Here is a 27,859-nt window from a genome sequence, read left to right as displayed (position 1 = left end):
CAGCGCCTTCCTCCATTCTTTGGTGGGGTCATTGGTTTTTGTGTTCTTGAACTCTTGACAGTCCTTTGTCAGAGGTACTGTGTACAGCTTCTCCCACTTAGTACAATGTCTTTTCCTTTTTTACGACAGTTTCCTTCATCTGTTTATTTTCATCTTTGTTTTCCTTGCCAAGGCATCAATTCCTCCAAAACTCCGCTGGAGCTCCATCATGGAGTGTTTTGCTGATGTGCTCTTGAGTGTACTTTATGGTTTTGGGTCTTATATCCAAATCTTTAATCCAGTCTCAGTCAATTTTTGGTGCACGGTGTCAGCGAACAATCTGGTTCCATTCTTCTGCATGAAGCTGTCCCATTTTCCCTGCACCACTTACTCAATAGAACTTTGCCCTCTCCATTTTATGTTCTCAGCTGCTGTCATCAATTAACTGTCCATATATGAGTACTTACGTCTGGGCTCTCAAATTTATTCTTTTTTGTTTTTTTCCAGGAGGGTCCGTATTTGTTGTCACTCCAGGCTGGGATCACTTGCAGACGGGGTGTCAGCAACCATCAGGGTCACACCCAGCAGTAATGAGGACCATGCAGTGTCGGGGCCTTGGCATGTGCTGTACCCCTGAGCTATCTCTCAAGCCCTAAATTCTATTTTTTTGCAAGTTAAGAGCTCCATATTCTCCACCTTTCCCAGAATCTCCAGTTTTCTCTAACTCCTGCTATTGACTCTTTCCCATCAACATTTAAATACACCCTAGTGTTGGCCCACTTAAGTGCCTTTCAGTAAAGATTTGTATAGATTTGTCTCTAAGTGCTCATTTTTTATTTGGTTCAAATCACAATTACCGTGTAATTTAGTGCCACCACTCTACTAAAATTGACTTTAAAGTTACTGATTTTTTAAAAATTAAACATGAGAGATCATTTTGAGATTTTTGCTTTATTACTTGTAGTACTTTGTTAATTATTTTTGCTTCTAACGCTCTCATGTTCTTAGCTACTGATGTCTATTGGTATGTTTGATTTTCCTTATTTTACAAATAGACTGTAGCATGCATTCAAAACACCCTAAATCTTGTTAAAATCAGATTTTGCTTTAATAGTTATGGGATGGGCCCAAGAGGTTTTCAGCAAGATCTTCCCCAAAGTATTCCTCACCATCTTTATTGGTATTACCTGGGAATTTTTAGAAACACAGAATCTCATGTCCCAAACTCGACCAGCTAAATCAGAATTTGCATTTATCAAGACATCAAAGGTCTTAGAAGGACATTCAAGCTTAAGAAACACTTGTTGGAGAGGGAGGGAGGGTTTAGGTCACTCCTGGCTCTGTGCTCAGGGGACTGATCACATGTGGTGCTAGAGATCTGATCGGGGGATTTCCCTTCACTGCTCAACTATCTTCCTGGCCACATTCCGCCCCCCCCCCCCCCAAGAAACTGTTGGTTTTCCTTTCCAATAGTTCTTTTAATGTCATGTGTAATTAAAAAAATTTTTTTTCAATCATTCATGGTAACAGCTAGGTTAAAACACTGAAAATACCTTGAAGTTTAGAAATTCTTTATGTGCTGATTCGAGGCAACTAAATGGCAAACTTGATTAAAAAATTTTATCTTGCTTAATTGTTAAAGTAATAAAATGATAAAGGAAATTAGATATTTAATGGTTAATAATTTAAGTTTAACTGGTAGAAGATTCTTCAAATTGTAATGACATGTCACATTTTTTTTAAAGGTAAATAATGTCTAGTCTATAACAATGCCAATGATTTATTAGAGCCTGAAATTTTTTTCAGTAATTAATAAAAGTTTATTGCATGATTTTAATTTTTTAATTTAATTTTATTTTTATGAAGTTGTTCACAATAGTTCGTTACAGATAATATTCAGACCCAAATCCCACCACCGTGCACCTTCCCACCACCATAAGAGGAAAGTGTGTAAAGATTGTTGTATTTTATACCGGAGCCATTTGAGGCCTGGATAAGAGATTAAAAATATGCACGTTAAACCCAAACAAATGTGCTCCTTTTGGTATATCAGTGGGCTGGAGTATAAGAGATCGCTCGGCCACGAATGTGGCTGCACACGCTAAGACAAAGAACCAGAAAATATTTAAATCAAAACTTCAACACAGGAAATGCTTCAGTCCAAATGCTTCATCCCAGAGTGGAAAAAAAGAGGAAGAATAGAAACCCTAAAACTTTCAGAAATCATTAACAATCATAGCATGTAAATTCATTCCCAAGTGAATTTTTTGATTTTGTTCAGGTATGGAAACAGTTCAATTATGGTCACAAATAAATGAAATACCTGAACTACAAGACTAAGTTTTCATTTCACTTATAGCAAGTATTGCTCGTATATTCTGGAATTTACAATTAAAGCGCAAGATTATAAAAAAGATTGGCAAGAAAGTAATACATATTAATTGAACAATGACTAATTTCTAGAACAGTTTCTTCTATGTTTACATTTGTGATTTACCAATTTTAAAATAATGTTTTACTTACTACAGGGGGTAAGTCACAGACAGGAGATTTATTCAGATGGGAAAAATTCAAGTGAATACCCACGAGGCATTCTTTTCTATATTTCACTGTAGAGTCTTAGTAAATAAGTGATTGGAGTATTTCAAGCGGTTTGCGCAAATAAGGGAGGGCAGATGAATCTCATTAGCTTTTATAAACTTAAACTAAAACTATACCTCATAATCCCTGCTGATTAACTTGAAAATAGTTTCTTAACAGAATAGTGCCACTTCGGAAGAGCTGGGCTGTTTGATTTGTGGTTTATTACTATTATTTTTTAATCCCAGAAACCATCCAGAGAAGATGGGGCAACAAAATTTGTCCCCACCTTTGAGTCGTTACCAAATTATTAATAAAATAAAAAAAAATTTCAGTCTGGAAAACAATTTTCCTTTTACAGTGAGTCCTGATTATCCATAATAATGAGGAATAAAGATGGCCCGAATACAGGATTCCAAAAATTCATCTTGGAAAACCACTTCATTCCCTAACATCATCAAATGATCCAACAGAGAGACACAGAGGAGGAGGAAGGGGGGTGGGCCTGGCTCCCCACTTTTCTGCGAATGCTCATTAAGGACGAGAGGTGTTAATGAGCATGAGAGTATCTCAAACGTGGTCCACAGGAGAAAATAAGCAGCAAGCAACTGATACTTAAGTTGTGCTCTCAGGCTCGGATGGGGCCAAGCTAAACCACCGTGCCCCCGTCCCACAGAACTCAGCCCGCCAGGCCTGCGTCACCCTGCTCTCCCGCTGCCGTGTTTGCTTGGGAGTCCCACCAAACCACTTTCCAGAAAAGGCTTCGGGGGTCAGCTAGGGATATGCAGTCATTCGACCACACTGGCTGCTTCTCTCTCCAGAAATAATGACAGGCATGTGTTTTAAAAATCAGCTCTCCTTATTTCTAAGACAAGGACTGGAGCGCTGCCTTTAGCATTTCAGTTGTTATTAAACCAAAAGTATTCCCGTTTCTGAAATAATATTCTGAAATAATATTCTAGCTTCTATCGTTTCATCTAGCTATTTAACATTCTTTCTTTGAACAGCTTTCATTTTTTAAAAATCAGCAATGTTTGTCCAGCTACTCATATTTTAAATCAGGATAAATATAAGTATTAAATTCACACTAAAAACATTCAGAGGTCCCAACTCAAAAGAAACGCAGCCCTGTTCTGGTTATGTTGGAAGTCTGTTATACCAAGGTTTAAAAGTTTGTGCCCCATTGGCTGCCATATGGAAATGGGTAAGCTTTACAAAAAGTTTTTCAGAAGGTTTGTGGGGGGAAAAAAGCATAAATTTCTAATCACACCAAAAGTCTAATACCTACGATTTTTTCATAGGTGTCAATATTTATATTTGAAAACACAAATTGGTTTTACTACTCCATATTAATGAACCTTATTTCCATTTAAAAATAGTAGGTCAATAAAAATTTTTGAAAAAATAGTAGGTCAAGAAAAAATTGTCATGTCACCAAATCCTCCTTGTATGCCTGATTTTTTTTTATGGTTGTATACTTCCACTGATGAATACACAATGTCATTTATGTAGTTAAATAAATTTAGTTGCTTTTGTAGTTACTTCTAGCAGTTTGCGATTACAGTAAACTTGTGCATAAACCTTACTAGAGGTTCTTTATGATTGCGTTAAAAGAGATTCCTAAAGAGAAACCACTAGGTCAAATGATTGTACTTTTATTTTTTTTTATTTAAAAAATTAGAGGTAGAGCATTATTATTGGCTGGAAGGAGGAGTGGGTGGTTGGTGTGTTCTATAATGCACTTTTAAAACGGCACTTAGATAAGTACTGAGTATTAGCTAAAAATTATTTATACTCCCGTCAGCAATGTACCTGGGTGCTCATGTCATTTGCCCTTTTTTATAACTTTATCCAACTATTAGCTGAAATAATCTCCCCATCTTTAACTGGGATTTCTTGATTAAAAATTTATGTTTCTTCCATGATGCATGGCTTGTAGAAATTCTTTATATTTTTATGTAACTGTTCTCAATAAACCAGCATGCAAATGTGTATAAAGACACACAAAAAAACACCCAACCCTTACTAATAAAATATGCTTTCATATGCACATATGCATTGGTGGCAAATAAATTTCCCCGTTAATGTGACATCTATGTGTTAAATGATCTAGCACAAGTGAAAGAAGATAGTCACTTAAGGCCACCAACTTGAATTATTTAATTTATATGAAATGTCCAGAAAAGATAAATCTATAAAGACAAAAAAGATTAGTAGTTCTGCAGGGCTGGTAAATGAGGGAACAATGAAAATGTCTCAAAATTAGATTGTGGTAATAGTTTTTCAATCTATGAATATACTGAAAATCACTGACATAAATTTCAAATAGATGAATTTTATAGTAGGTAATTATTTGTTGGGCTGGAGCGATAGCACAGCGGTAGGATGTTTGCCTTGTACGCAGCCAACATGGCCAACCCTAGTTCAATTCCTCCACCCCTCTCGGAGAGCCCGGCAAGCTACCGAGAGTATCTCGCCCACAAGGCAGAGCCTGGCAAGCCCCCCGTGATGTATTCGATATGCCAAACACAGTAACAACAAAGTGTCCAATGGAGACGTTACTGGGCCCGCTTGAGCAAATCAATGAACAACGGGAGGACAGTGACAATTATTTGTCAATTTAAAAAGTTTTAAATGTAGGTGGTCTATTAAAATATATTGTGGTCTATTAAGATTCATACAAATAAGCAAATTTATCTCTATAATTTTTAGGAAAAAATTAATACTGCATAGTTTTTGAAGTGACATTGCTAAATTCAGAACAGTCATTATATCTTTTTGGGAGACTATTAATATAAAATTTCCTCTGTGATCTGCTTAATGCATTTTGATTTAAATACTATTTAATCTGATATAAACATTGCCAGTATTCTTTCACTTGCACGGAACAGTTTTCTCCAAACTCCTAATGTTCAGATTGTTTTGTCTTTATAAGTATTGGTTGCACAGATACAGCGTAGAGTGGTTTTTATTTTTAGAAGTCTGAGATTCTATTACTCTGTGGTTTAAAAAGATGAAATCATGTCTTTGGGGACAAAATCGATAGAACCTGAGGTGATCATGCTAAGTAAGGAACTCAAGGGGAATGAGTGGATGGTTTCACGCAAATGTAGAATACGAATAACTAAAATAAACAGGAAAACCCAAAAGCTAACACCTCGATTTGGTAAAAGTCATGGTGGTTTCCAGAGGGAGAGAGGTGAGTGAACTCAGACTTCTGTCTAATGCCAGGCACAAAAGTCAGATCAAAATGGATTAAAGACCTCAGTATCAGATTTTAATCCATAAGGTACATGGAAAAAAAGGTAGGCAGAACTCTCCATGATATTGAAACTAAAGCATCGTTAAAGATGAAATACCAGTGACCAAGCAAGAGGAAACAAACATAAATGGGATTACATTAAACTAAGAAGCTTCTGCACCTCAAAAGAAACAGTGACCAAATTACAGAGAGAGCCCACAGAGTGGGAATAATTATTTCCCCAATACCCATCTGAAAAGGGATTAATATCCAGGATTTATACAAGACACTGGTAGAACTTAACAAGAAGAAAACTCTCCAAACCCATGAAAAAATGGAAGAAGAAATGAACAGTAACTTTCTCAAAAAAGAAATACAAATGGCCCAAAGGTACATGAAAAAATGCTCTATATCACTGATCATCAGGGAGATGCAAATCAAAACAATGACAGATCATCTCACACCAGAGACTGGCACACGTCAAAAAGAACAAGAACAACCAGTGCTGGTGTGGGGACAAAGGGACTCCTATTCATTGTTGGTGGGAATGCCAACTGGTCCAGCCATTTTGGAAAACAGTGTGGGTATTCCTCAAAAAATAAGAACTTGAGCTTTCATACGAGCCAGCAATGCCACTTCTGGGAACGTATCTTGGCTAGTAACAAAGCACAGTAGAAATGACTTGTCTGTTCACTGCAGCACTGTTCGCAATAGCCAGAGTCTGGAAACAACTTGAGTGCCTGGGAACAGATGACTGGTTAAAGAAACTATGGAATACTATGCAGCTGTTAGAAAACATTAAGTCATGACATTTGCTTACAAGTAGATGGACATGGAGAGTATTTTACTACATGAAATGCATCAGAAAGAAAGGGAGAGACATAGAATGACTGCACTCATTTGTGGAATATAAAAAAACGTAGTATGCGACTGATACACAAGGACAGTAGAAATACAGGTCCGGAGAATTGCCTCAGGGGCTGGGGGAGAAGGAAGTTGGTATATAGGCGGAACCACTATGGCAATGATAGTTGGAAATGATCACTCTGGCGAAGAACTGCGTGCTGAAAGTAGGTAAAGGAACAAACACAATGACCTCTCAGTGTCTGCATTGAAAACCATAATGGGGCTGGAGCAATAACACAGCGGGCAGGGCATTTGCCTTGCACGCGGCCAACCCGGGCCCGATTCCCAGCATCCCATATGGTCCCCTAGCACCGCCAGGGGTAATTCCTGAGTGCAGAGCCAGGAGTGATCCCTGTGCATCACCGGGCGTGACCCAAAAAGCAAAAAAAAAAAAAAAGAAAACCATAATGGTCCCCAAAAAAAGGGGGGGGAGGAGAAAGGAAGAGGGAGGGAGGGGGGAGAGAGAGCGAGAGTGAGCAAGAGAGAAAGAGAGAGAGAGAGAGAGAGAGAGAGAGAGAGAGAGAGAGAGAGAGAGAGAAAGTGGCTGCCTTAGGGACAGGCTGGTGGGGGTTGGGAGGGGTCAACAACTGCGGACATTGGTGGTGGGAAATGTCCCTGGTAGAGAGATGGGTGTTGGGTGTTAGCATATTGTATGACTCAAACCCAATCAAGAACAGTTTCGTGACTGTGTATCTCGTAGAGATTCCATTTAAAAAGAAAAAGAAAAGCGCTTCTTTAAAGGACTGCACACGCTTCCCAACAGGTGTTACTGAATATGGCACTCACTCACTAATGATGCATACGGCTGCCCTCCAATAGATTAAGGTAAGTTTATTTCTAGTTTGCTACAGGACTTTATAAATTTTCAATAATGAATTAATTCTCATTGATTTTTTCTATGTCTGATTAGTTATTTTATATCCAGAGATTTTTATACAATATTTTACCTATTAATGAAACACTTAAGCCATCTATAATATTTTCTGATATAAAATCAATATTTCCTTTCTTAGGTTAAAACACTTTGTACTTTTTTATATGCCTATTCATATTTTCCCATTTATTTTTTTAAAATTTTTTTATTAGTGAATCACCATGAGGTATAGTTACAGGCTTACAAACTTTTGTGCTTGCGTTTCAGTCGATACAATGATCGAGTACCCATCCCTCCACCAGTGCCCATTTCCCACCACCAATGGTCCCAGCATCCCTCCCACCACCCCCATTCCCATCCCCTCCATCCTACCCCACCTCGGTGGCAGGGCATTCCCTCTTGTTCTCTCTCTCTTTTTGGGAGTTGTGGTTTGCAATAGAGGTACTGAATGGCCATCATGTTCGGTCTAGAGTCTATTTTCAGCCCGCATCTCCCATCCTGAGCGGGCCTTCCTAGCACCCTTTACTTGATGGTGCCTTCTCTATCTGAGCTGCCTTTTCCCCCCAGCATATGAGGCCAGCTTCTAAGATGTGGAGTGATCCTACTGGTAGTTATCTCTACTGTTCTTAGGAGTTAGTCTCCCATTCTGTAACTTTATATTCCACAAATGAGTGCAATATTTCTATGTCTCTCTCTCTCTCTCTCTCTCTCTCTCTCTCTCTCTCTCTTCTGACTCATTTCACTTAAACATATTTTCCCATTTAAATTTTCTTAATTCTCTTTACCCTTACCAAACTTTACAATTGTAGGTTTTACCTATTACATAGAAACTCTAGACTAGATCAGCACAGAATTGCATAGAAAGGTTTATTTATGACATTATGACAGGGAAGACATCACGATTCTTCATGTCTTCATCACAGTTAGATCCAAGACAAAATAAAAGTTAATGCAATATATTTTAGATGTCAGATTTGAAAATTAACTTATGTAACTGAGAATAGGAAGTATACTATATTGCATTAAATTATTTGAATTTTTGTATTTACGTAGCTTAAAGGGCTGGAGCAATAGCATAGCAGTAGGGCATTTGCCTTGCATACGGCCGGCCTGGTTGAGCCAGGTTCGATTCCTCTGCCCCTCTTGGAGAGCCCGGCAAGCTACCAAGAGTACCTCACTCACGTGGCAGAGCCTGGCAAGCTACCCGTGACGTATTCGATATGCCAAACACAATAACAACAAGTCTCACAATGGAGACATTACTGGGCCCGCTCGAGCAAATCGATGAACAACAAGAGGACAGTGCTACAGTGCTACATAGCTTAAAATGACAAAGCAATCAATTATCACAAACTGATTCATTTTCTAATAATTCCATTTGCCATTCTTTAACTTTTTGAGGGCAACTAACATAAAATAAATGTCATTGCCCAGGGGACAGGCTGGGGTAGGAGAGAACCTGGGGACATTGGTGGAAGGGATATTAGTGGTGGGATTATTTTTGAAACACCATATGCCTGACACAACTCTGTAACGCATGGTATCAATAAAAATATTTTTAAACTTAGAAAATAGTATTGATGAGGATATGTAGAAAAGGAATTATGGCACATTGTTGTGGGGAATATAAATTGACACGGCACCAAAGGAACACTTTCTGAATATTCCTTTTCAAAATAGAAACAGGTGAGCCGAAGACCTCCAGGACCAGCCACCACCATGCTGAGACCACTCTCCACACACATGAAGGTACTGGCAGAGGGACAAAGCCACACGGGTTCCGGGGCCGAGATCTCCAAGCCTACTCGGATTGGAGTCGAGCATCTTCCACCCAGATCCTCCAAATTCCAGTAGGCGGGGGTCACACCCACCACCTGGCCCCCTGGAGCCGTGTAATCCCATCAACGGCCAAGACTCAGAGACTATAAAATCCAGCTCCTGGAACATCTTATCAGGACATCTTTTTATGACATCTTATTATCTCATTCCTACTTTGGACAAACTTGCAGGCTATCGAATGTAGCCTGTCCACAGGGCAGAGTCTGGCAAACTCCCCGTGGCGTACCAAATATGCCAAATACCAGTAACAATGATGGGTCTCATTCTCCTAAAGAGCCTTGAATATAATCTCAGGGCTAGGATGAAAGAGACGTTACTGGGGCCTGCTCGAGGCAATCGACGAATAACAGGATGAATGAATGAAAAATAGAAACAGGTGAGGCTGGGTGACAGCTGCAGAAGCTAGAGTCCATGTCACAAGGTGCCAACTTTGGACCCCAGTACTGCACTGCTTCCAACACTGCTGAATATGGTCTCCAGATCACGAGGGCAAGTTTGGCTGTAGCCAGTATCAAGGGCTCAAGCCGGCAAACCATCAGGAGCATTGCTGGGAGTGGTTCCAGCATTTCTGGAAAAGTGCCCCCACCACAGAAAGTAAATGTTAAATGATTCAGCAACATCCTGCCTAGACATTTATCAAACACTTAATTTGAAAGAATATTTATACCCCATGTGTTCACAGGAGTACCGTTGAGAATATCTAAAGCATGGACTCAACCTAAATGCCACATCAACAGGTGAATGGATAAAGTAGCTGAGATCGATATACTCAATGGAATATTACATGCCACTGAACAAGATGAAATCCTGCCCTCTGAAACAACATGGGTGGAACTGAGGTGAATAATGCTTTGTAATGTAAGGAAGAAAGGAGAAGGAAAAGAAGTCAGATGGCATCACTCCTAAGTGGAATCTGAATTACTAAATAAACAAAATGAAGCTGGATAAATAATAGAGGAGTTGGGCTGCAAGGATCTTGTGTTGCATGCACACCCCCAGTTCAATCCTTTGGCACTGCACAGGATCCCCTGAGCATGCCCAGGAGTGATGACTGAACACTAGCCAGGAATCAGCCCTTTGGAACTGTAGGGTTGATCCCAAATCCAAAAATAAGTAAAAAAAAATAATAATAAAAATGAATTGGGGGGGAAAAAAGCCAAACATTTTAGGTTCAGTATAAACAACAGATGTTGCCAGAGAGACGAGCACAGGCAGGAGAAGGATGAGTGCATTTCCGGTGAATGGTGGAGATGATAATTTAGTTGTGGGAAGGGGTAGCAGTGACCCACATATCAAGGCATGAAGCCTGACCCCTGAAGCCACAGTACAATAAACCAATGATAAATCAAGAGAACAAACATAAAATAGTCTTAATAGAAAGGTTAACCTTGCATATTGAAAAAAATACTACCAAGGGGACAACTCCAAGAGCTAGTATGCAGGGGGATAAGTCCAGGGCTAGTTTGCAAGCTCTGTGAACAGAAGGCCCGGCTCTGATCAACTGCACTGAGAGGCATCCCAGCAACAGGCCCAAGTAGACCCTGAGCACCACTGGATATGACCCCCAAACAAAAGAAAAGGAATGATCAGATACAACATACACTTATTCAGGAATCGTGTACTAGATAGTTAACCTGGGTTTCTTACCATCAGACCATTACCTCCCAACAAGTCTTTTATTTCCCTAGAATTCTCACCCCCCGCCCCCATTGTTTTTGGTAAAAGGTGAAAGATTTATGTCATCTGAAGAGAAACTACAATATGTGTATTTCCACAAATAATTCTTCCAAAGAAAGTCAGCAAAAATCAGTGAAGTTGTATCACTGCAAGTCCAAAATATTTTTATTTCTTCTCACAGTGAATTGCTTGTTTAGAATCATGGGCTTATAATAAATTTTTCACCAACTTTGAAACAACTGCATCTCTATCATTCCTTACTTGATGTCGATCTGATTAACATTTTGTTAAACTATATATGCTTTGGGGAAGCTTTTTACTCTGTTCCTCTTAGTCACTGGCATTCCGAGACTGCATGTCAAAGCATTTGAGTATAGACCTTTTGTTATATATTTTTATTTGCAATTAGACCTTTTCAAAAGACTGTCTTCAGTTTGGAGGTAATTCCCATTTCTGTCACTATAACTCCTCTCTAGTCATTTTATTTGAATCTTATACTGGATGAATGTTGAAGTTTTAGAATATCCTCTGCATTACACAATTACAATTTCTACCCTTTATAGTTTCTAAGGAATCTTAGTTCAAACTTCTAATTCACTGAGATTTACTTTTAGTTACATAGACTCGTTCAATCAGAATTCCTTTTACCTTGACAACTGTATTTTTTTTTTTTTTTTGCTTTTTGGGTCACACCTGGCGATATACAGGGGTTACTCCTGGCTCTGCACTCAGGAATTACTCCTGGCAGTGCTCAGGGGACCATATGGGATGCTGGGAATCGAACCTGGGTAGGCCGCGTGCTAGGCAAATGCCCTACCCACTGTGCTATCATTCCAGCCCCGACAGCTGTATTTTTAAGCTCCAATATTTGTTTACTGAGCGATAGCACAATAGTAGAGCATTTGCCTTGCGCATAGTCAGCCCAGCCAAGCCGGGTTTGATTCTTCCACCCCTCTCGGAGAGCCAGGCAAGCTACCAAGAGTATCTCGCCTGCCAAGCTACCTGTGACGTATTAAATATGCCAAACATAGTAACAACAAGTCTCAAAATGGTGACATTAATGGGCCCACTCGAGCAAATCGATGAACAACAGAAGGACAGTGACAGTGACAGCAGTTATTTTTTATCTTTGTGTCAATATTAATTTTATCTATATAAAAATCTATTGCCTCTTCTTTCAATGGGTGCTATTTTTTATTGACTGATTAGTGCTGCATTGTTCAAAGTTTTCCTGAAATGTTATTTTTCTTGGCATTAGATCCTTCCGGAGTTCCTATTTGCTTGCTATTTCTACTTATCATGGGCTGGAGTGACAGCACAGCGGTAGGGCATTTGCCTTGCGCTCAGCCAGTCCGGCTGAGCCAGGTTCGAGTCCTCCGCCCCTCTCGGAGAGCCCGGCAAGCTACCAAGAGTATCTTGCCCGTGCAGCAGAGCCTGGTAAGCCACCCGTGATGTATTCAATATGCCAAACACGGTTAACAAAAAGTCTCAAAATGAAGACGTTACTGGGCCCGCTCGAGCAAATTGATGAACAACGGGAGGACAGTGACAGTGACAGTGACTTATCATCAGCTATGGCAAATATAGGTGATATTATTGTGATGATGCAGGCTGTGTGGAATATGATGTCACTTGCTACTTATAAAGTTTGTCTTCTCAGGATAAGGTTTTTTGAGTTTCCTGATCATGAAAGATTACTCACAACACCCCCTGCCTTGCTGGCTTCTGAGTCAGACTCAGAGCTTTGAGTCACAGCCCATCGAGCAGAGGTCTGTGGGGGTCTAGTCACCGTGTGCCCCTCCTACTTGTGCCACACGCACAGCCTCCGCGACTTCACTGGGCACCACTGATCTGTATATTCTCAGTGGTCGCACCACGTCTTATTTCTTTACGAACATGTTTCCTCTTATTTAATATCTTTCAGGGGTTAGTGGACCTGTGTGTGTGTTCAGCTTGGGAATTGTGGATGTGCTGTGGTGGTTAGCAGTGTATTCAAAGAACATGGCCAGCTCATTCTACCATTTTGATCACTTCTGCAGTTGTATCACAAATATCATCACTTGCTAAAAATTCTGACTCCAGTATTAATATGACTATTTCACAATATCTTGTGAATATACTACATTCGACTCCCTTTTGATAACTTTTCTTGAACTTCTTACTGGAATTTCAAATTTTAATAGGTCATATTGCCAAGAATTCTGCTCTTCTTAGGCATCACTCACATACTAAAGCCTATTCTCTTTTTACTAATTTTTATTTTTTTAGTTTTTTTTATTTAGGCACTGTGATTCACAATACTGTTAACAGTAATGTTTCAGGAACACAACATCGCTGAATCATATGAAGGGTATCCGCATTCCTTTCCTTCATCACTGTCTTGGTACTCACTCATCACCTCCAACCCCAAAATTAGCAAACTCAGTCCTATAGGCTATTCTTGGGGTCTGTTATCGATACTGTTTCTTTATACTCCGCCCATGGGAGAGGTCACTTTGGAATAAATTCTCGGTAACTCTCTCTCCCCCACTTATTACTAGGGAGTCACCACAAAATAGAATTTATTTCTTTACATTTCTATTATTTGTATCCATCTTTCAACTGATGTAGCAGAAGAGACTCTAATTTGATCTCACTGTTTCTCCTCTTTGCATCCACGTCATTATCCCCAGAGAAATGAGGGCAATGTTTAGAAATGAGATCAATTTTATTCTCTTGCTTAAAACTTTCCCACTGAGTACCTGTCAAAGTGGAGTCCAAACTCTTTGGCAAAATAGCTCGCTCTGAAATGGAATCTGGGGACTGGGTTCCTGCTATTGACAAGACCCCTTGGACGCCAGTAGATTGTTAGCCTGCCTGCCTGGCCCTATTTCTTCCACCACCTCATTGACAGTCCATAACTTCATCCTGCATTAATAGAACTAAAATTCTTCTCAACTACAATGCCTATCATAAAAACAGTACAGTTCATCCTGTCAAATACAGCTGTTCTTGTTGAATGGCAGAATTCCCAGTTAAGCCCCAATGTATGAAAGATTTGCTGCTGTGTGACCCTGGGCTAAAGGTATTTTAGGACCTAGCTCCCTTCTCTGTAAAAAGAGATGTAGTTGCAGGATTTCTAAGGTCCCTTTTGTTTTAAGTGGTCAGATGTGGACTCTAAGGCCTAATATAATATCTTTAGAAAAAGTGCAATGCCTATCATTCAAATCCCATGAAAATTATAGAGTGCAATATTCCATTTCATGTGTAAGAAAGACTTCAACAAAAAGGAAAATAATTTGAGTTGAGGTTTCTGGACCAGGCATCTGCTTCGCCAAGATCTAGTGCTGTCCTCAATTGCCCGAGGAATACACACAACTTCAAGAATTGAAAACAGGGTAACAACAGCAAGCACAAGCACTGCTATTATTACTGTACAGCAGCAATAACGGAAAGGTTTCAGCTCATCTAAGGTGAAGAGCAAATACTAACTACAGTAATCAAGAAGGAATGGGAAAATAATCAAATAAAACCACAGTAGATAAACCAAAGGGTTCTTCTTCCTGAAGATCACCAGTTCATACTTGAAAGTCAACATATTGCCCTTGATCCACACTCACACCAGTTTTATAATAGTGGATGTATAACAGAAAGCTCCAATTGAAAATACTGAGATGATGTTTGTTAATCACTAAATATGACTATATGACTATAGTCAATTATAACTTCTGATCAAAAACATGAACACCAGGGCGGGGAGTGGAAGTCCATCTTTCCCTGGCTTTTAACTACCTTCCCACAAACTGTACATAGCTAAACATTAGGAATCTATCCCCACTCACAATTACTATTGCAAACTTTGAGTACTGTTCTTTGTATTAATGGATTTCATAAATTAAATGGTCCACACTGCTTTACCTGATACATTCCAACTCCAATGTGCTTTGGCTCAATTTTCACCAGCTCAGCTAATGGATCTTGTACACGCCTTGCTATGGAAACTGGGGAAACAAAACAAGACAAAACAGAATCATGGGCTGGAGAGAAAGCATAGGGGTTAACCTACTGACCCTGGTTCAAATCCCCAACACCGTCTCTTTAGAGAGGAACCCAAACATTTTCAAAATATAAAGGCAGTATTAGAAAGTCAATTAAAGGATGTCAAAATAATTACATCTTTTAAAATCAACCCATTTGGGAAAAGCCATGTTATACAAATTGAAACGAGGTTGGAGAGACGGCACAGTAGGTAAGGCACTTGCCTTGCACACTACCACCAACAATTTGATCCCAGGTACCACATACGGTCCCCAGAGCTATGCCAGTGCATACAGAGCCAGAGTAAAACCATGAGTACCACCAGATTGTGTCCTCCCAACCCCAAATAAAAAACTAGTTTGAACAGTGCTATAATTTATTCAGTTTGGGTAGAATATCTTATTTGAAAATCTCTGATACACACAAAAGAATTTTAAGCTATTTTCTACCAGCTTCCCTTCTTACTGGTTCACTGCCGGGTTCATCCCAGACGCAAAACCAATGGATTGCAGACGATGTTTTCTAAGTGAAGTTTATTTCACAGTAAGTCCGAAGAACCCATGGGGTTGGACTTCACCAATAAATAACCTCAACACAGATCTTAAATTCTAGAATTAATGTTTCTTCTAAGATGTTTTTGACTCTCTATAGCTTAAAACATCCACGCTATAGAGAGTGAACAACAGGGATGGGAGGAAGGAGGAGATAAAAGTCTATTCATAGTTGATCTAAAAAAAAGCATTATACCCAGTTTTGTAAAGAAGAGGGTAGTACTATTTTTCTTTTTTCTAGAAAACCAAGAAAAGATCTACATAGCATATAGAAAGACTGCATATGTCGTGTATGATGAAGATGATGAGTCTGACAAGAGATTTCTGAAAAAGGAGACAGGAAGTTCAGGCACAGGAAGTTTAATAAGATTGCTGATAAGGAGAATAAAGAGAGGAAGAATCACCAACTTGGGACACAGTCACACTTTTGAGATTAAACAAAGTAAGAGAGAAACAGTCAAAGAGGCAGAGAATGAATAGTAAGGAAAGCAAAGTAAGAGAAGTAGACTTCTGGGAAAAGTTAAACATGGAGTTAACCATATGTCTCCCAGTTTTACTCAGGTATACACTCAAGAGAAATGAAAACATATGTCCCCATAAAATCCTGCACATCAATGTTCATCGCAACATTTTCATAATGGCCCCCAAAGGAAAAATAATCCAAATATCCATCAAGGATAAACAGATGAACAAACTGTTAAGTATCCATACGATGGGAAAGTATAGTATTGGCAATAAAGATGAATGAAGTGCTAATACATGTAAAAGAGTGAGTGAATCTCAAGGACTTTACAACAAGAGAAGGAAATTGTCACAACAAGCCACATATCATGTAATCCCATTTACATGAAATATCCAGTATCAGCCTATCCATAGCATCAAAAAAGAGATTAGTATTTGCTAGAAGTTGTGAAGAGAAAGAAAAAGGGGGACTAATTTCTTATGGGTGGAGGGCTTCTACTGGAGGTGACAAAATTATTCTAAATTTGGAGAGTAGGAATAACTGTACAGTTCTGACTGTGATGACACTACAAAATAGCCACATTATGTGACGGGTAAATTTTACACCGTTAAATCACACACCAGTAAAGCTGATACATATTTCAAAAATGAATAATGTGGGGGCCAGAGACAGTACAGGGGATGAGGTGTTTTCCTTGTGTGTGTGCAGTCAACCCCAGCGTCACCTGTGGCCAAGTAAGCACCTCCAGGGATGATCCCTGTGCAGAGACGGATGCAGTCCCTTAGTTGCACTGGGTGTGATCCAACCTCCCCAATAATGAAAATAAAAACAAATAAAGTGAAGAATGCCCAAAGATATGGCAAATATTGTCAATTTTGCACACAACAGGCCCACTACTTCTCTGTATCATGGATACTACTGCCAATCGGTGGAGATTTCTATTCAATGCATTTGGACAAGAAAAAAAGGGTAATTACCGGAAGGACAGAAAGTAGATTATTATTAATGAAAGATGGATGTTTACCTATAAAACCGAAGCAAGACAACTGAGAAATATCAGAATTAATAAGATTCTATGATCTGGAGCGATAGCACAGCGGAGAGGGTGTTTGACTTCCATGAGGCCAACCTGGGTTTGATCCCTGGCATTCCATATGGTCCCTTGAGTACCGCCAGGAGTTATTCCTGAGTGCAGAGCCAGGAGTAACCCCTGAACATAGCCGTGTGTGACACTACCCACTACCCCCCCCCAAAAAAAAGCAAAAAAGCAAAAAAGAAAGAAAGAATTAATAAGATTCTAAGAGTTTGCTGGTTTCAAACACCAGCACAAAAATTGGTACCTATGCCACCAAACACCAATCAGAAAATATCACAAAGACTGGAGAGAGTACAGGGGCTAAGATCTTGTCTTGCTTGCACAAAGTCAAGGCCATGTCTGATCCCCGGCATCATATATGGTCCCTCAAGCACTGCCAGAAGTGATCTGTGAGCACAGAGCAGGAGCAGCCTCCGAGCACTGCTGAGTGTCTCCCCCACTCCCGAAAAGAAAATACCATAAACAAGAACCTATTATGTGTATGTTGTCTTTGACAGAAAAATGGAATAATAAGAAAAATGGAACCTGATGGTATAAATTTAAGAGAATTTCACTCAATAATCCAAATAAAATTTTAAATATCAATGGATCTAAAATTCATACAGACAGAAATGTATAGGAGAACTAATTTCAAAAAATTAAACCAAGTCATATTACAAATCACAGGAACTGAAAGTTTTGTGTCAGGGGAGCTTAGAATAATGAAAACAAGAAGAAGCAGAAACAGAAATTTAATTTTTAAAACATAATAATTTACCAGATAATGATGTTAACTATTTTGAAAAGCAAATAATATTGAGGGGAACAGTTAAGTATTACAGAAAAATAATCATGGTCAGATAAACTAAAAGTGAGCAGGGGAGTTGAGAAAAAGACAACCACCCAGGGGCCGGAGTGTCAGGACAGCGGGAAGGGCATTTGCCTTGCACATGGGCGACCAGGGTTCTATCCCCGGCATCCCATAATGGTCCCCCGAGCACCGCCAGGAGTAATTCCTGAGTGGAGAGCCAGGAGTAACCCCTGGGCATCACTGGATGTGACCCAAAAAGCCAAAATAAATAAATATTAAAAAAGAAAAAAAAAAGAGAGACAATCACCCAAAGAGGCAAATGCCTAGAGCAGCCCCTCTTGTGAAGGAGGCCTTGTGTCCGGTGAAAAACTTGCAGAGCTACATGTAGCAAGGTTAGAGCCCCAGCACAGAAGATGGGGCTAGAGTGAGCGCACAGTGGCTCAGGCACCTGCGTACATGCAGCCGACTGGGGTCTGATCCCCCGGCACTGCATATGTTCCCTGAGCACTGCCAGGTGTGGTCCAACATCCTCCCCACTCCCCACAAATATATAGAGAATTTTATAGGTTTTGACACTCAGTTCTATAAAATCTTCAAAATGATAAAGCTTCTATATTTTCTGTTTAAGAAAAAAAATTACTTTTCCTTTGGGGCTGGGGTGGAGCGGATAGGTGGGCAGTGCTGGGAATCGAACCCTGAATCCATAAACCCAAGGCCAGTGTTCTACCACTGAGTCCATGACCCTCAGAACTGTGAAAGCTTGAGAGCCAGTACACATATTACTTAAAAGACAAAAAATAAATGGTTTTCTGTTTAAAATGGGTCTTATTCTGCTATCTAGGACTATCAAAGAGGACGTCTGTTTATTAATTGACTTCAATGTTTTCTTTCTAAACTTCAATATTTATTTCACCTTTTCCCTTGCACCAGACATCGTCCGAGGAAAATAAATAAAAATTTCCCCTGCACTGTTTCTATTTTCATTCAACAACTCCAAATTGGAACTTTTCCACTATAAAGCTTGCTAACGCACCATTTTAATACCTCTTCCCCACCAGTCAGAAGGCCCGAGGCTGTGCTTTTTGGGGGGGTGGGGGGGAGCAGAGGCTCAAATGCAGGCTGTGAGCACTTCGCCCAGAGGCACCATTTCCCAGCCAGCTCTGTGGGGCCCCAGATCTCAGCTTCCCTAAGGCCTTTCTCTTGTCCTGCTGAGAATCCCTGACCCTCCCACATGGAAATTTCATCTCTAATGACACCCTTCCACGGGGCTCCCCTCAGTAGCAGGTCAGTAATGATTTATTTTCGCTTTTATGGTATCCTGAATCTCATTTATAATCTGCTCCCCCGGAGTGAAAACTTTCTGTCTGGCTTTCTCCAGGGAAGGAACCTCCAGTCTTCTGGAAAGGCTGGAGAAGGCCAGTTACTCACCTCAGAAGGATAGGAGACCCCCCATTTAAAAAAAATTATGAAATTCACATCATGTAAGATCATCTATTCTAAAGAGCACAATTCCATCTTATTTATTTTAGTTAGTGCTGTGCAAAGCATCATCTATATTAGGTACTTCCAATACCTCTCAAAAAAAAAAAATTCTTGTACCATTTTAAATGTTCCTATCCATCTTCCTGCTTTCCTGACCCCTACACCCTACAGCCAGCTTCCTTGTTTTGTTCTGGACATCCCACATAAAGGTCATCATAAAATATATTGCTTTTTGTATTTGTCTCTTTTACGCAGCATGTTCTCAATGTCCATCCATTCTGAAGAACCAGTATTTCCGCCCTCCCTCCGCCTTTTTTATCACTGAAAATAACATTGTTGTATGGTATAGTATATTTTGTGTATTTGTTCCGTTTCTTATGAATATTTAGGTTGTTTCTTGTGAAACAAGCTGCTATAAGTATTTGCATACAAATTTTTCTTTGCTTACTTTTAATTCTTCTGAGTACAGTCTAGAAGTGGAATTGCAAGTTTAAATGGTTTCCCATATTTAACTTGGTCCAGCAGCTTGTTTAAAAAAAAATCAATTCCTTCCATGGGATCTGCCCTCGAGGTGCTTCTGAAGGTGCCTGGCACTTCTGGGCCTCTCAGGGTCACGTTAGGTTTCAGCCTAATTCGTGTTTGGCACAGAACTCTCAGCTCTTTGAGCTGGCTAGAAAACTGATCATTCACGTCTGATTTTCAGCATCAAAACTATTGTTGCTGTTACAGTTTTAGTGACCTTATCTAGAGAGTTCACGGCTCCATTCGGCCCTATGTTGTCACTTTAATGCAGGCATGCGGACTGTCCAGAGAAAACTTGGGAAATGCTCTGGCCTGGACCTAGTACCCGGGGAGACAGACAGGCATGCTTCTCCTGCTGCCTCAGTGGGGTGGCCCTTGACCGATGTCCAAATTATCCAAATGCCCTTGTAGAAAGAATGTTCCCCACCCCAACTTTAATAGGAGTCAGAAAGAATTAAAGGAATAACAGATATATAAGCAATTGATCATTATAAATCAGAATCATAATAAATATTTTGGTATCACATCACGTGTCTGTTAATCTATCCAGTTTAAATGTCTCTCATTACAGCATGGCTGTAATAGGGAAACTCAGGTACAGACTCTTTCCAATAAGCTGATGAAAGCTGGTCAGGAACATACAGTAAGAGACCACCCCATTTAACACCTGTGCTAATGTTGACGTTCTGTCCTATTCTGATGCAGCGGCATCAATTACAAAGACTGAAATGACTGACGTCATCATGAGGAAAAGAATGACTCCCAGGTAGAAAACAAAAATTAAAGTAGGTTCTAGAAAACCAAACATGGAGCTTCTGAGGTTCTTTCCATACTTGTTTCCATGACAAGATTTTGAAAAATCCAAATGTCATGGTAGATGTTCTGAGTTGATATGAGGCAAATAATTATTGCCACATAGAAATACTCTAAAACACAAAGGGAGGCGTACCTACAAGGAACAGGGAGCTAAAGGAGATCTTGATATCAGAATAAGTAGAACCATATATCACTATCCTTCTTTCATTATTTTCTATCTTGTCTGAAGTCTGTAGTCTTGTCTGAGCCTCACCAGAAGTCCTGAGCATTGCTGGGTGTGACCCCAAAACGAAATAAAACAAAAATTTTTTATTTCAAGAATTATTCCTGGCGGTGCTCTGGGGACCTTAAGGGATGCCAGGGATCGAACTCAGGTTGGCTGTGAGCAAATCGAGCGCCCTAGCTGGTGTACTATTTCTCTAGCTCCAATAGATTTGTTTTTATAAAGAAAAGTATCTAGGCAAGGGCAGGCTGTGCATGGGGTGGCCAAGTTCGATCCCCAGCACTCTATACAGTCCCTGAGCACCACGCCAGGAGCACAAGAGTCAGTAGGACTCCCTCGCACCTCCCAGTGGGGCCCAAACACTCACACATGTACATATCATGTACACATGTATGCACAGTCACACATACCCCAGGCATGCCCATGCCCATACACACCCTAAGAATGCCTTACACACACACACACACACACACACACACACAAACAAACAATTACACTTCAGGCAGGTGCCCCAAACACAATCATACCCAGGCACATCTTCCCCCAACTCATACACACACACACACACACACACACACACACACACACACAAATTAGGAAAAAAAATTTACTAGCAATGTAGTCTAACTAAATGTTGCAACTGGATCTAATGTTTGGCTACGATGGCAGTTACTTTCACTACATGCCCTGAAGTTTTCATTTCTTTCACTCACAAAATTTTAATTATTCCATATCTTAGCAACTAGTCAGAGCAAATGAATACAGCTAAAATCAAAGTAGGCCATTTGAAATATCATCCAAGTGATAAACATTATTAGCTGAGAGAGAAAAATAGTCATTTGACAAATATTCAGCAGTAAGGCTAGGGCTTGCCTACTCAGATATTCACATGACCTTTTTATGCCTTTTTGCCAACAAAAACTATAATAAGTAACATCTTGTGGTAATAAAGAGATCTCAAAGTAATATATAATTTTTTATTAACTGTCACTGTCCTCCCATTGTTCATCGATTTGCTCGAGTGAGCCCTGTAACGTCTCCATTGTGAGACTTGTTGTTACTGTGTTTGGCATATTGAATACATCTTGGGTAGCTTGCCAGGCTTTGCCGTGCGGGCAAGATACTCTCGGTAGCTTGCTGGGCTCTCTGAAAGGGGGCAGAGGAATCGAACCTGGGCCGACCAGGTTGGCCGCGTGCAAGGCAAACGCCCTACCCGCTGTGCTATCGCTCCAGCCCTTGCATTGTTAATTAACTAGCAGTCAATTTTACTAAAGATGTCTGAGACTAATTTTCACTCTACCTTACAATATCACTCAGTGTTGTTTAAAAATAACGTACTTTCTCTTCTATAATTTCAATTATCATTCCAATCACCACTTTCTTTTTAAATATTCTAAATGTTTTAAAAATATTTGGGTTATTAAAAATACAAGCCTACAAATCCAAATTATTAAAACCACGCTCTTGGGCCAGAAAGATACTAGTTTCCTGGCTGGTAAATCTGGGTCCACCCCCTGGCACCCCATGTAGTCTCCTGTGCCCTGCCAGGAGTGATCCCTGGGCACCTCTGTGTGCTGGGTATGGCTCAAAGACAAACAGAAAATTCACATAATCTTGTGCTGATACTGATTTTCTTACCTGCACTTCTCAAATTAGGGTCCAGCCCTGGCATCTCTTTGTTAGCTTCAGGGCTAACACTGTAGATTGATGCTCCAGCTTCACTGACGATACTGAAAGACAGAAAGGGGGAAATATCACTTTCCAAAGTTGATGCTGGAACACAGAAATTCAATCATGAAACTAAAAAGAAAAAAAAAGCAAGGTAAATCAAACGGTCTCTTTATATCTCAATGATACCTACAGCACTTAATTTTTCATTAACATTGAGTAATTAAGTGATGCTTCTTCTATCACAAAGGAAGGCATTTGCTAGATGTTCAATTTGCTAGAATCCAATTAGCTGTATTCTGAGACAACAGTAAGAGATCTGTAGAGCTGAAAACAACGGCTACTCTCTCAAGATGCCAACCTCAATTTTTTCAGATACTTTTTCAGCTTCTCTTGTGATATCTTTTTTTGATTGGCATGCAAAACTCCATTCTAAATTAGGCCACAGCATTTTGAAAGGCACATTGATAAGTGTGAGGATATGTGCATGTCAGGATCTATATACCAACACTAAATACCACTGCCTCAAACACTGCCATTACTATTATTACCTCGTGAAAACCAACAATCACAGCATAAAAAAGGAGGGAGCAGGCTTCATCTCCCACTTCTTTTAAGGAGGCTCTGAAAGTGAACTGTAGAATCAACAGGTCTTTCATTCACAGAGGTGTCAGAAATCACTAAATGTCATCATTTAACCGAAGGATCACATACATCATCATCTTTCTTTCTCCTTTGGCTCCAAATACTTCACACATTCTTCTCATTGGTATTTGCATGGTAGTGGGCATTTATGGTATATTAAGTATTTTTACAGGTTATATGTTTTCTTTATGACATATGTGAAGACACACCTTTCACTCTACTTGCGAGGCCTGCCATTTTCTACTACACAACCACTAACGAGGTGACAATTCTAAAGCAGGAATATCTTTAGCACTTAATTTTTAATCTACTTTTAGAAATCTCAGTCTTTCCCTGGTTCTCACTATGTGCTTCAACCATACATTTTGTCAATAAATTTGAACGCACTGTCCATTGAAAATCAATCAGCAAAATATGGTCAGGGACGTAACTCAACAGCAACGTGCAGGCACACATGAGATTCAGATTAAGGGAAGGAAACAAGGAAGACGATTAAGACAGGGAGAAAGCTCAATGAATGGCACAGCTTGCATGGGGAGAACTGGGCTTGAACCCCAGCTCTGCCTGGTACACTGAGCATCACCAGGAATGACTCCCTGGAGCACTAAGCATGGTGTGGCCCGCAAACAAAAACGAATAGAAGAATAAAATGAGAGAAGCTGAGTTTGCTACTCCTGTGTTTGAAGAACTCTTGACTAATGTTTGGCAACTACATACCACTGAGACTAGAAATTCCTTTGTGGAACACGAGGATCGACTGTCCTAAATTTCATAAAAAAAAAAAAATTGAACACTCTGTAACTGAAAAGCAAGGTTGCTCCTGAATACCATGAGCATGACAGAGGAAGAAGTCATTAAGTGCACATTATACAGAGCCACAAGCCCTTTACAGAGTTCACTCATTTAATCTTTTTGTAACAGGTAAATAATGTAACCAAAGTCATACAGCTGACCAGCAACTAAATCGGACTTGAACCATTTGATTCCAAAGTCTTATGTTTTTAAGCCAACACAAGTAACTTTAGAATAACTTCACAAAGCCTCATTAAAATAAAAGATAGTACTTTTGTGAATAAGAAATGTAATGTCTTTTTAAGGAAGAAATACTTTCTTAAATAAGAAAGAGATTCGTAAGATTTCATTTCTTTCCTTGCTTTCACTTTTAATCAAAAGGTAAAGAGAATTTCATATCCAAGGTAGAACTTCTAACAGATAGAAGGTAAAACACACTCTTTAATTTCAGAGACTGGAAAATTAAGAGCTTTTTCTCCAAAATAAGATTTAGGTTATGTTTCTCTTCCTCTAGTCAATGACCACGGAGAAAACACAAGGTCAAATAAAGTTTGAAGTGAAGAAAATTATTTGCGCAACATAATATGATATTAAACCAACATACTAGCAGGGATTTTCCAGTTCCATTACAATAGCACTTCCTAATCTGGGGTTCCTAGACTTCTGGGCAGGGAGAGTCAAAATTAATTAAAATGATGCAAAATATTTGTGTCTACGTATTTTTCTTAGGAAAGGGGTTTATAGTTTTTATTAATTAATTTTAAAATATTCAGGATCACTCAAAAAAAAGTTAAGAAACATCACCACTAGTTATGAATATTCAGTTTTAAGTCATGGAAAATTTGGCTTCAGACATAATCAATGCCCAGTCTAATCAAGGTCTTTCTAAAAATCCAGAGTACCTGTGAGTGCAGAACGGATCAGTAATTAAGAAAAAAGAAAAGAATATAAAAAAAAAATCTTAACACAAATTTATTTTCTATCATTTCCAGAAGCCTCCAAAATTACCTCTATTTAAACAAAGAGAACTTATATGATACATAGAAATTCCAATTAACCAGGATCTTAAACAGTCAGTACCTGAGAACTTGCTGGGTGATTCACTGTCTTTTAGAAGTTATAACTCTCAGTAGACTGAGAGAAACTGTTGCAAAGAAAAACACTCAGATAATAAATATTCCTCCAAATACCATACTGCCACTTCTTTTAAACAGAGGAATACAAAACAGATGTGACACACTGCACCTAAAGATTTTAGATTAACATTAATATTAAATCAATACAAAATATAGTAAATTTCACATGCTCGGCTGTATTAGCTATTATGGGTCCAATAAAAAGTTCAGTATTAAGTACAGATCAGAATGCTTAGATAATCTAAATGAACAGGAAGACCTCAACACTGATTTCTTCACGGAAAAAGCCCCTTAGGACCCAAGGATATGGAGAAGGGACTAAATGAAACAGAACAAGCTGGGAGTGGCCATGACTTTTTCCAGGAGAAGCTGCAAAGAACAAAAGGCGATCCTGTCCCCCTCTGCACCCACCCCCCCCCCCCCCCACGCTTCTTTCCTTCTTGCTTGGAGCTCAAGGACACACACACAGCAGAACGCCAGATTTCATGTCACTTTCTCTTTATTGGCTAAGTCTCCCAATAAAATGCTAAGAAAGTGTTCCAACTCCCTCTAATATATTTTCAGGACAGCAAAACTGAACTTTGCAGAAAACTCAGGAATATAATGATTTAATAAGTATTACATTTCACAAAACAAATTTCTCTCAGGTGTAAGCAAATTAGGTTTATCATCTTGGCAATTTGATCGTTTTATTTACTCTGCCATAAAGCAGATGACACTGAAGAGAATTTATTATGGGGGGAGGGGAAGTTGTAACCGAATGAAGTTGGCAAGATTATTACAGTACTCTGGAGCCTCTTCCAATTGCTATTTTAGATAATCATCAAAATAGATATATATGATATCTCAAGCTCAAAATAAATAAAAGTAAATTTCAGAAGCTATGGGCTGTATATGCCAAAGTGCTGTCTAGGATTGAAATGGTATTTTTCAAATATATTCTAATTCACTATTTATCTTTATAGATATTTTTATTTTAAAAAAATACAAGCCAAACACAAAAAATACAAGCCACACATTCATAATCTAAATGGCAAGTGAAATGCCTACATTTACTTTTAAATTATTACTTCTTTCATTTTAATGAAAACTATTAAAAATGCTAAATTTTATTATTAAGATTCAGTATTCTACAAATCTTGTCAAAATCAACATTGTTTTCTTAAAACCTATGAAACTAAAGAATTTATACCTCCAGAGCTTAAAAGTGATTTTCATGAAGACAGAATCCTCTATTCATGAGGTTTTTAAGTGCTGGTTTGCATACTGTCTTCTTTCAGTACTTGATTCCAACACTAGTGATAACTTAGACAAAATTTACATGGAGGAAGGTTACATTCTTTTCATGATACAGGAAAACTAGCTGTTTGTTTTTCAAGTTACTGAGTTCCTAGTTTTCATATTTACTTAGAAGGTTACAAGAAGCATCTGAATCAGTCTTCTCTATCTGCTTATTCCCCAAATATGAAGATAGCATTTGTTTTTTATTTTATAATAAATCACATGCTGCAGATACTAACAGGATAATTTTATTCAAAGGTAACCTAATTAAATGAAAATGTAATTATCTGGTAAGATAAAAATTACCCATGATATACTGCTTGAACTAATAAAAACTGACACAAGTTTAATTTTTCACACAAGTGTTCTAGAATTCCTAAAGTTTTACTGCTGAGAGATGTTTTTCTTTCTTACACCTTTCAAAAAGTTGTACTAAGTAGAAATTATGTTAAATGCTGGTTTATTTCACTGAATTAAAAAAAAATCTTTAAAATAAATCTTCCAAATTTTCAGATTGAGAAACACTCACATTGGGAGAAAGGAAATCACTTGACCTAAATTTCTTAACAATTAACAGAAAGAACTACCAAAAGTTTTGTTCTGTGAAAAAGTTCATCAATTCTGAAGCATAAAAGGATAGTGATCGTATTCTTTTACTACAAGACAAGGCCAAAGCCAGCCACCCTGAATAAGACGGGATCTGGAGTTAAAGTTTAATGGAGAAGGTTTATTTCTAAGAATGAATTAAAGCAACGATAAATTTCTATATCTGGCAATATTGTCATTTCAGGAAATCTGAAATGAGAACTGTCTGGTCACTTCAAAAACGAGGTAGTCTGGAGAGCAAAGGATGCTGGGAAATGAACAAAGGCATATGCTGATAAAGATGCTTCACTATAGCATTTTCTGGGATGGTAATTTAAAAATACATATTCTTTCCAAGCCCATTATTAAATTTAAAAGTGATATGAAAAAATTTGAACTACACAAAATACTTAAAAGTACTATTCATTGTAGTATTGCTTTGAGGGAAAGATTAAAAACTAAAAGTTCTATATTAAGTGGAAAACTACACTGTCATTAAAAATTATTATAAATATTAAGTTAAAAAATTTATTATAAGACTGAAACCAACTTTGATTTTTTTAAATGTAGGTATGTAGGTAGTATGTCAGCAACACTTTAATATCAATTATTTCTTTAACTGCACTGGCTTTAATTCTTTTTACAATAATCATAAATTTATTTATAATCAAATCTAACCAAAACTTTAAATCTAAA

The 27,859-nt window shown here is 38.7% G+C and overlaps 1 protein-coding gene across 1 annotated transcript in view; it reads right to left on the bottom strand.

Moving 5' to 3' along the window:
- Positions 1 to 27,859, bottom strand: part of SRBD1 (S1 RNA binding domain 1) — a 223,944-nt gene that overhangs the window by 87,175 nt on the left and 108,910 nt on the right. Inside the window, exons 16-17 of the mRNA XM_056116224.1 lie at positions 22,695 to 22,786; positions 14,994 to 15,076 (exon numbers count right to left, since the gene is read on the bottom strand). Coding sequence (XP_055972199.1) covers positions 14,994 to 15,076; positions 22,695 to 22,786 — 175 coding nt within the window. The remainder of the gene's footprint in view (positions 1 to 14,993; positions 15,077 to 22,694; positions 22,787 to 27,859) is intronic.

The sequence above is a fragment of the Sorex fumeus genome, unplaced genomic scaffold (genome assembly GCF_029834395.1).
Source record: "Sorex fumeus unplaced genomic scaffold, SorFum_2.1 ptg000003l, whole genome shotgun sequence".
Classification (NCBI taxonomy): Eukaryota; Metazoa; Chordata; class Mammalia; order Eulipotyphla; family Soricidae; genus Sorex; species Sorex fumeus.
Note: the sequence above shows the minus strand (reverse complement) of the source record. Positions and strands in the feature narration are given on the sequence as shown.